Source organism: Dryobates pubescens, chromosome 11 (genome assembly GCF_014839835.1).
Source record: "Dryobates pubescens isolate bDryPub1 chromosome 11, bDryPub1.pri, whole genome shotgun sequence".
Classification (NCBI taxonomy): Eukaryota; Metazoa; Chordata; class Aves; order Piciformes; family Picidae; genus Dryobates; species Dryobates pubescens.
Genome location: NC_071622.1, coordinates 14,069,848 through 14,080,473, shown reverse-complemented (window position 1 = coordinate 14,080,473; position 10,626 = coordinate 14,069,848). Strand labels below are relative to the sequence as shown.

Sequence of the window (10,626 nt, the reverse complement as noted above, 5' to 3'; positions counted from 1 at the left end):
AGTGTGTAATACTGCGGTGAAAAGAAGCACCTGGTGTTGGTGTGAGCAATTCGAGCTGTGGGCCTCAGCACTCAGTAAATAATTCTAGGAAATTAAGCTCCCAGCAGTGGCACTAATTTCAGTCTCCATTATAGTATTAGTTTACTACAGCTGTCTGATCCCAACACCTACCACCAGCCTGCTACTGCAGGCTCTGTCACATACCATTTAGCAGTCCTGAAGTGGGCCATGAACAGGATACTGCATTCCCACCCTGGAGCAGGGAAACACCAGGCCAAAGAGAGTCACTAACCCTTCCAAGCTGTAAAATGGGGCATTTGAAGAGGGAGTCAGTGTGAGACAAGACAAAATTGTTGTCTTCCTCTGTGCCAACTCTGCAGAAGTAGAGGAGAAAAACAAGACAGACGTGTCCTTAAGTTGATCAGCTGCTTCCTTTATGTACAAACTGACAATGTATAACACTGATCCCACAACTGGGATAGCAACTTGAAGGGAAACAGCCTTTAAAATGAATGCTGTACCCACAGCAACTCCACCTGAAGCCTTTCCAGTGTCTGGGGGCAAGAACCAAGAACTGCATTAAACTGGAATCCCCAGTCCTCAGGCAAAGTGAAAGTAGAGCTGGTGGCAGGAATTGACAGGTAGAATGAACAGCCATCTACTGAAACAATAAATTAGATTTGTACAAGAAAGATTTTACAAATACAACCCAAAGCTGATATCAAAATAAATTCCCTCTAGAACTCTGCCAGTCCTCTTGGCTCTGTACAAATACATACATAGAAGAGGTAGCTTGAAAGGCCACAGCAACATCAAAAATGGCTTTTAGAACGTTTCATGGACTTCACTGTAGTTTTGGAAAGCAATGAACAGTACATTCAGAGAGGTCAGCCAGAGAGCAGAGATGAGTTGTGGAGCAGGTGGTAACCCACAGAGGAAAAATTCCTCCTGCTGTTACAGGAGAAAGTGGGAAGAAGGATGAGGCACTCCAAAGGAGCAGGTTCTGCTGCATGAAGATGAAGATATTCTAACAAAGGAAAACCATCCCTTTGCTCTGAACAGCAATACACCTTCATGAGGGCTTCTGGTTTGGTTTTAAAAAGAACAAGCATCAATCCATTTCTTGGCCATTTCTGTGTTTTCCCTTAAGCCCTCCAGAGTTCACAGGCTGCATACACTGCACCTGTTCAGTCCTTCATGTGCATAGCAGTGTGGGCTCCCAGGGTCATACTCCACTGCTTCCCTTGCAGCCTGCTAGCTGTCACAGCAGGTGCTGTTTGCTCCCTCAGTGCACTGCAAGGCTCAGCAAAACCAAGGCTGGGTGTGGATTTTCCTGTACAACCCCTCACAGACCTGGCTCCTAACAAGAGTAATGCCAGCCTGGCACTGCTGTGCACCAAACCAACTTTGGTAGCCCCAAGACCCTTGCTTGGGACAGAAAATTCACTCTGCTTGTCATTCTTAGCAGAAATGCTGACATGTACTATATAGATGCAGCTACACTTCCCTTCAACAGAAAACAGCACCATTGAGCGAGAAGAAGGCAGCTTTCTGGCTCCTCCAATACATCCCTCAGTTTGGACGAGGGAAGTGCAGGGGAATGACACCACAGCTCCAAACTTTGTCCCAGGGTCACAGCCAGCCTCTGTTCTTGGCCTCTGCATGAACCGACGCGTGACACTGCTTAATGGTGTGCTCCAGCTGTGCCAGTTGCCCGCAGCCAACCTGCAGCCGCTCCCTGGGCAAAGAAGACACAAAGGTTATCAGGGGACAGCACACCCACTGAAAAGACAGGAAGGCTTCTGCATGTTCCTTTCCAATGCAAAGGGGCTCCCCTATCACACCTTAACTCCACAAAAGCAAAGAATTCTCAGGGCCTCCAGAAATCCAGAGGTGCTGTTATCTTTGTAGCAAAAGATCAAGTTTATGACAGAGCTGGCTAACAGTTAAGTGTTCCCTGCTGGATAGAACCACAGGCTGGTTTAGGTTGGAAGAGACTTCCAAGGGCATCTAGTACAACCACCCTGCAGCCAGCAGGGACGCCTGCAACTAGAGCAGGTTGCTCAGAGCCACAACCAACCTGACCCGAAATGGTTCCAGGGAGGGGACCTCTACCACCACTCCAGGCAGCCTGGGGCAGTGTCACATCACCCACTGTAAAGAACTTCCTCCTATCACTCCAAGCCTTTCTAAGCAGTCCCTCCCCAGCCTTCCTGTAGGTCCCCTTCAGATACTGAAATGTAGCTATGAGCTCTCCCCAAAGCCTCCTCTTCTCCAGGCTGAACAGCCCAAATTCTTTCAGCCTGTCTTCATAGGAGAGGTGCTCCAGCCCTCTCATCATCTCTTTGGCCTCCTCAAAATAAACCTCACAAATCACAAGAAAACCAAAACCACCTCACCAAAACACAACCTGTTATAATCAGCTTCATTTCAATGCAGTCCTGTTGTCTTGCCCTACCTTACAGTGAATGCTGACACAGGCTCTGTCTGCCACTGAGCCAGGAAGCCTGAACTGGTATGGAAAGGAGAGACCAACATCTCACCTCAAGCAGAAGAAAACCCTTGTGTAGATACTCTAACGCAATTTGTGCCCTCTGCTGCTCTGTTGTCATTTTTAAAAGGGAAAAGAACTTTTTTTTGAAAGACAGACAGACATCCCCACTTCATCCTCTCTCTGCAGTGGTGATATTTTAGCCACCCCAATGCTTCTTCTCAGGGCACTTTGGTTAATACATGGCAAAGGGCTATCCCAAACCCTACATGAGGCTGTCAGCAAGTGCCTTACCGATAGGTCTCCTGAGAAACACACTCATAAAGCTCCTCAGCAGTGAATTTGATACTGTGATTGATCTAAAACAAAGAAAGAATTAACACAGTCACCCAGTGTCATAGATCAATGAAAACTGCACAGATGTGGTCACTGTGTGACCTATCAGGCCCTTGAAGTGAGGCATTACATAAAGAGTCACATGCTGGATTACCAGATGCAGTATTACCAGTTAACAATCAGGGAGCAATGGGGATCACTCCAGCTCCCTTTTCTAACAATTCCTGCACAAAAAAAGACCACCTATAATTCTTCCTACCCACCTTTAGCTTATCCTATTGGCTCTATAGCAAATTAATGGGCTCTGACTAACATTAATTCCAAGAAGATATATAGTGGCCCCCAACCCTCCTATATTTTCCTGTATGGGACTGAAACTCTGAGATCTGTGATACAGTGAATGGAAAACCAGCTTTATTCTACTGCAAACATTCATTGCTAGCTCCCCTCTTACAATCTGTCTGCACCAGTTAAGTTAAAATACGAGTATTTTAACGTGCTGAATTCACAAATAACTGTTCATTTCCATTTCTCTTTTTTCTCTGAACTGCAGCCAACATTCTCCATAGAAGCACTCTCTCTCCTTCAAATGACGAATCACAGAATCAGAATGGCCTAGGCTGGAAGGCACCCTAGAGATTATCTACTTCAACCTCCCTGCCATTGGGCAGGGATAATTCTCAACTAGACTTCGTTGCTCAAGGCCTCATCCAACCTGGCCTTTGACACCATCCCCCACAGCAAACTCCTGGCCAAGCTGCCAGCTCGTGGCTTGGACAGCAACACTCTGTGCTGGGTTAGGAACTGGCTGGAGGGCTGAGCCCATAGAGTGGTAGTGAATGGTGCCACATCCAGCTGGCAGCCAGTCACTCGTGGTGTCCCCCAGGGATCAGTGCTGGGCCCCATCCTCTTTAATATCTTCATTGATGATCTGGATGAGGGGATTGAGTCAGTCATCAGCAGATTTGCAGATGACACCAAGTTGGGAGCAGATGTTGATCTGTTAGAGGGTAGAAGGGCTCTGCAGAGGGACCTTGACTGACTGGACAGATGGGCAGAGTCCAACAAGATGACATTGAACAAGTCTAAGTGCCGGGTGCTGCACAACAACCCCATGCAGAGCTACAGGCTGGGGTCAGAGTGGCTGGAGAGCTGCCAAACAGAAAGGGACCTGGGGGGTGCTGATTGACAGCCACCTAAACCTGAGCCAGCAATGTGCCCAAGTGGCCAAGAGGGCAAATGGCATCCTGGCATGCATCAAGAATAGTGTGGCCAGCAGGAGCAGGGAGGTCATTGTGCCCCTGTACTCAGCACTGGTTAGGCCACACCTTGAGTACTGTGTCCAGTTCTGGGCCCCTCAGTTTAGGAAGGACATCGAGACACTTGAACGTGTCTAGAGAAGGGCAACAAGGCTGGGGAGAGGCCTTGAGCACAAGCCCTATGAGGAGAGGCTGAGGGAGCTGGGATTGTTTAGCCTGGAGAAGAGGAGGCTCAGGGGTGACCTCTACAACTACCTGAAAGGTGGTTGTAGCCAGGAAGGGGTTGGTCTCTTCTCCCAGGCAACCAGCACCAGAACAAGAGGACACAGTCTCAAACTGCACCAGGGGAAGTTTAGGCTGGAGGTGAGGAGAAAGTTCTTCACCAGGAGAGTCATTCACCATTGGAATGGGCTGCCCAGGGAGGTGGTGGAGTTACTATCCCTGGAGGTGTTCAAGAGGGGATTGGATGTGGCACTTGGTGCCATGGTTTAGTCATGAGGTCGGTGGTGACAGGTTGGACTTGATGATCTTTGAGGCCTCTTCCAACCTTGGTGATTCTGTGATCTCCAGGGAGGGGGCACCCACAGCGTCGCTGGTCAGCCTATTCCAGAGTCCTCCCACCCCTGTACTGCAGACCTTATTCCTCAGATCCAGTCTAAGCCTACTCTCCCTCAGTTTCAAACCATTCCCTCTTGTCTTGTTACTAGACAGCCTTTTGAAAAATTCCTCTCCAGCCTTCCTGTGAGATCCCTTCAGGTACTGTAAGGCAGCTCTAAGGTCCACTCTGAGTCTTCTCTTCTCCAGGCTGAACAACCCCAGCTCCCTCAGCCTATCCTCATAGCAGAGGTGCTCCAGACCTTGGACCACCTTTGTCATTAGGAATGTTTTAGTGACTTCAGCCTCATGGATTTTTACTCTTGACAGTGAGTCATTCACAACAAAGGAGCGTTCAGAAAATCATGCAAGAAACCAGAAACACTGGCAGAGATTTAAGCAACTTCTGGTAGATGCCAACCAAAAAGAGGTTTTTATGTCCAACACTTAATAAATCACAGAATGAGTTGGGTTGGAAGGGACCTTAGAGATCATCTAGTTCCAACCTCCATGAAAAGCAAATCTGAAGAAGTGTAGCTTAGTGGAAACAGAAGGATGAGACAACTAACCTCAGAACTACTTTAAATAAACCCATTGCAACTGAAGTGCATGAAATCCTGGTCTCAAAGCAGTATGGGTTTGATGGATGGACCATTCAGTGGATACAGAACTGGCTTGATGGCTGCACCCAAAGGGTGGCTGTCAATGGGTCCATGTCCAAGTGGAGGCCAGTGACAAGCAGAGTCCCCCAGGGATCAGTCCTGGGACCAGTCTTGTTCAACATCTTTGTTGGCAACAGGGACAGTGGCATTGAGTGCACCCTCAGCAGGTTTGCTGACGACACCAAGCTGTGTGGTGCAGCAGACACGCTGGAGAGAAGGGATGACATCCAGAAGGACCTTGACAGGCTGGAGAGGTGGGCCCATGACAACCTCATGAGGCTCAACAAGACCAAATGCCAAGGTCCTGCATCTGGGTTAGGGCAATCCCAAGCACTGATATAGGCCGAGCAGCAACTGGCTTGAAAGCAGCCCTGAAGAAAAGGCCTTGGGGGTGCTGGAGGATGAGAAACTCAACATGAGCCACCAGTGTGCACTTGCAGCCCAGAAAACCAATCACATCCTGGGCTGCATCAAGAGAAGCACAGCCAGCAGGTTGAGAGAAGTGATTCTCCCCCTCTACTCCACTCTGGTGAGATCCCACCTGGAGTACTGCATCCAGTTCTGGGGCCCCTATTACAGGAAGGATCTGGATGTGCTAGAGCATGTCCAGAGAAGGGCCACGAGGATGATCAGAGGGCTGGAGCACCTCTCCTATGAGGACAGACTGAGGGAGTTGGAATTACTCAGTCTGGAGAAGAGAAGGCTCCAAGGAGACTTCGTTATGGTGTTCCAGTACCTGAAGGGGGCCTCCAAGAAAGCTGGGGAGGGACTTTTTAGGGTGTCAGGGAGCGATAGGACTAGGGAGAATAGAGCAAAACCAGAAATGGGTAGATTCAGATTGGATGTTAGGAAGAAGTTCTTCACCATGATGGTGGTTGCCCAGGGAGGTGGTGGAAGCCTCATCCCTGGAAGTTTTTAAAGCATGGCTGGCTGTGGCTCTGAGCAACCTGATCTAGTGTGAGGTGCCCCTGCCCACGGCAGAGGGGCTGGAACGAGATGATCCTTGAGGTCCCTTCCAGCCCTAATGATGCTATGATTCTAAGTGCCTGGCAGAATATGAAAGGGAACTTCATACCTCGTTGCTTATGAGGAAGTTATAGAGGGTCCAAATATCTTGGAAGCTACTGGTTGGGGTCAGGATTCTGGAAAAGAGAAGTTCAGGCATTTTTTTTAAAGCAAGTATCAAAAGATTCTATGGAAGGGTTAATAGTCAGAAATGCTTCATGGAAACAAACAAACAAAAACCTAATGCCTTTCTTTAAACAAAAAGGAAATTCAGATCTTTGCAGAATTTTCCCTTCCACCCCTCTCAAAGAATTAAGAGAGCTGATTATTTCTGCAAGGTCTGTCCTCATTAAACATGCAGCGGATGTTTTGATGAGCAGTTTCTCCACAGAGAGGGGAAGAAACCCAGCAATAATTAAAAGCCTTTTGTTTCAGCCCAGCAAAGCCTGCTGTATTCATGTGCAGCAACACAAGTGACACGCAACACAAAACTTTCCCACACCAGCTACGGCCTTAACTCATTCCCTGTGGAAGTGCTGCTATTTCGCAGCATCTTGGCTGCTTCCGGTCACGACCAATTTCTACCCAGTGCTGAGAAGTGAAAATGGAATTTGATAACTGCAGAGGTACAGAAGAACCCAGTGTCACAGGTTCACACAGCTATTTTATTCAGTCACCACAGTGACATGTCAGTCTTCTCCCAAATCCTGTCCTTGGTCAGCATGCCACCATTAGAGGTACCACCTGCAGAAGAAAGCACCAGCTTTGGTCTCCCTGGAAGGTGTGGTAAAGCTCTGAGGCAGGCATGAGCTTTTCCACATGGCTCCAAAAGGAAGTGATTCTCTCAAAAGTCACAGAATGGGTTGGGTTGGAAGAGACCTTAAAGGTCATCTGGTTCCAACCCCCTGTCATGATCAGGGACACCTCCTACTAGACCAACTTGCCCAGGGCCCCATCCAACCTGGCTTGGAACACTTCCAGGCTTGAAGCCTCCATAATATCTATGGGCAACCTGTTCCAGTGTCTCACTACCCTCAAAGAGAAGAATTTCTTCCTCATGTCTAATTTAAATTGAGCTGCTTCTAGTTTGAAGCTACTCTCCCTGGTCCTGTCACTCCATGCCTTTTTATAAAATGCCTCTCTAGCTCTCCTGTAGCTCCCTTTAAGTACTGAAAGCACACAAGATCTCCCTGGAGCCTTCACTTCTGGCTGAACACCCTGGCCTCACAGCAGAGGGCTTCCCGCCCTCCCAGAATTGCTGTGGCTGCCTCTGGTCCTGCTGCAACAGGTCCATGTCTCTGCTGTACTGTGGACTCCAGAGGTGGCCCCAGGGTGCAGCTGCAGGTGGGGTCTCAGCAGAGCACACTGCTGAGGATCAGCCCAAGACTTACTGGCTCTGGGCTGTGAGCACACAATGCCAATTCATGTCCAGCTTTTCACCCACCAGCACCCCCAAGTCCTTCTTTGCAGGGCTGCTCTCCATCCATTCTCCACCCTGCCTGTATTTGTGCTTGCGATTGCCCCAAACCAGGTGCAGCACCTGGCACTTGGCTTTGGAGAACTTCATGAGGCTGTCACTGGCCTAACTAACAAGCTTATCCCAGGCCCTCTGGATGCCATCCCTTCCTCCCAGCATGTCAGCCACACCACACAGCTTGGTGTTGCTAGCAAACTTGCTGAGGGAGGCTGCCTCAATACCAATTAATTATACTAATCTATTTAATGAGCTATAATGTGGTTATACCTCAGGTAGCCTTATTTGTGCTCACCAGGAAAAAGCAGATCCCTCTTCAACAGAAGAATGTCCATTCAAACCTACATGTAATACTTATATATAGATTAAGAATTCCTGATAAAGTTCTGCCTTAAGTTCAGTTTTAATTGTGCAAATCATGATGATGAAAATGACTGGATTGGGAAAGAAAAATATACCAGGGAGGGGAAGTATCTTTTGGGGAAGCTCTCTTTACTTTCCCATGGGAAAGTGCCCAAATTCTCTCCTCCCTCCCCTTGCAAGCTGTAAGCCTTTATAAATGAATTAATTAGGAACTGGGCAGGGTGGGGGGTGGAGGGAGAAAACTACCAGAATGAGTGAAGAAATCCCAGCTAAAAAGACATTTTGAACAGGCTGGCAAACCACAACATACCCCAGGGTTTATCCTACCCACCAACTCTGCTGCTTGTTCTCACCAGGACTGTATGAGTAGCTATCACTGTCACAGAAATTAGTCACACCTTCTTTCCCCCTTCCTAAGGAGATACACCCAGAATCTTTCCACTTGAACTATAAACATTTAACCTGCCAAACCAAAGCCAGCAGGAGACCCAACTGACTACTTGTCCTACCAACACCCTCAAGCCTTCCAGGGCTGTCTCAGTGAGAAAGCTACTAGCTTTGACAGTCCTGAAGCCCAGCAGAGGCCATCTGGCAAACACCCCTGGCAAGGCTGGGAATCTTGGCAGGCTGGGAGACTCCCACCCCATAATTGCATATAGCCAGCAGCCAGCAATCCCATCTGCAGGGCACAACCAGCAGCTTCAGCTGGCACACTGCTCAGCTTCAGCACACCCCAGCCTGGGGAAGAGGGACTGTGCTGCCCATGAGGTTTGTGCCATTGCTCTTTCCTGCACAAAGGAGGACCATTGTGTGTTTGTATTCAGAGAACTGTACAAATCATAACTGCACTGCTGAGACCCCACCTCAAATACTGTGTCCAGTTCTGGTGTCCCCCTCATAAGAAGGAACTGTTGGAGCGAGCCTAGAGAAGGGCCACAAAGATGATCCAAGGGCTGGAGCACCTTAGCTATGAGGATAGGCTGAGAGAGTTGGGGTTGTTCAGTCTGGAGAACAGACAACTCTGTGGGGGACCTTATAGCTGCCTTGCAATACCTGAAGGGATCTTACAGGAAGGCTAGACACTTTTTGTAAAGGTGTCTAGCAACAGGACAAAGGGGAATGGCTTTGGGCTGAGCAGGAGTAGGTTTAAACTGGATTTTAGGAAGAAGTTCTTCAGTACAAGGGTAGTGAGACACTGGAAAAGATTGCCCAGAGAGATTATGGATGCCCCCTCCTTGAAGATGTTCAAGGCCAGGTTGAATGAGGCCTTGAGCAATGTAGTTGAGAGGCATCCCTGTCATCAGTAGGGAGGTTGGAGAAGATGCTCTCTGAGGTCCCCTCCAACCTAAGCCATTCTTAGACCCCACTGACAATTTTACCTGAAGTCAACTACATGTTATTACACATTGTGGAGAGGCAAAACGTGCTGATCACTGCATTTTCCCTGTTGTGCCAAGGACACATGTACAAGGGTACTGGATCAGAGAATCTTCTAGGCTGGAAGAGACCGTTGACATCATCAAGTCCAATTGTTAATCCATCACTGCCAGGTCACCACTAAACCATGTCACTTGGCACCACATCTACACAGCTTTGAAGTCCTCCAGGGATGCAGCATCCACCACTGCCCTGGGCAGCCTGTTCCAGGGCTTGACAACGCTTTCCATGAGGAAATTTGTCCTATTGTACAAGCTAAACCTCCTCTGCTGCAGCTTTAGGCCATTTCCTCTTGTCCCACCACTCGTTTCCTGGGAGAAAAGACCAATCCCCACTTGCCTCCAACCTCCTTTCAGGGAGTTGTGGAGAGCAGGTCTCCCCTCAGCCTCCTTTTCTCCAGGCTAAATACATATGACAGACTTCTGCCATGGTTCTGCTGCCAGCAGTAAACTCAGCCAGGTAAACTTTCTCTAGGAAGGATGGTGAGAGCAAGACTTACATTAATTACGGGCTTCTGGATCTAAGGAAGGGAAATGTATGGACAAGGTACAGAAAGGGAAAACAAGAGACTGAGAGCAGAGTGGAGGTGCTGTCTTCTCCCTTGGCTGTATGACACCTCCTCACAGGGTCACAGACACCCTGTCTGGGCTTTTCTCACTGAGGGGAGCACTGTCCAACCATTACTAGCGAACCTAAACCTGATTATGACAACAACTGCTGCTGGGTTTCTAACACAAAATGAGAAGTTTGATGTTTGGCTCAGAGCTTCACAGTATCGTCACAGAAAAGACACTTGTTTTTCTCAAGGAAGAACTGCTGCTACACACAGAGTACTGAAAGGAGGCTGGTGAGAGAAAAGCTTGCACTGTAAACCCCACCCCCCCCAAATTCTTACCAGGTCAGCATTCATAAAAGATGTTTATTGCTGGTTGCAACTAAAGGGGGGCTGGGATGGGGGCCCCAGCCTCAGAACAGCTTTTTCTGTAGAAAACGGTAACACATTTT

The 10,626-nt window shown here is 48.5% G+C and overlaps 1 protein-coding gene across 1 annotated transcript in view; it reads right to left on the bottom strand.

The window, feature by feature from the left end:
• Positions 1-1,534: 1,534 nt before the first annotated feature.
• The window catches only part of SWT1 (SWT1 RNA endoribonuclease homolog), a 35,883-nt gene continuing 26,791 nt past the window's right edge, over positions 1,535-10,626 (bottom strand). The window contains exons 16-18 of the mRNA XM_054165420.1: positions 6,418-6,484; positions 2,786-2,850; positions 1,535-1,738 (exon numbers count right to left, since the gene is read on the bottom strand). Coding sequence (XP_054021395.1) covers positions 1,633-1,738; positions 2,786-2,850; positions 6,418-6,484 — 238 coding nt within the window. The 3' untranslated portion in view covers positions 1,535-1,632. The remainder of the gene's footprint in view (positions 1,739-2,785; positions 2,851-6,417; positions 6,485-10,626) is intronic.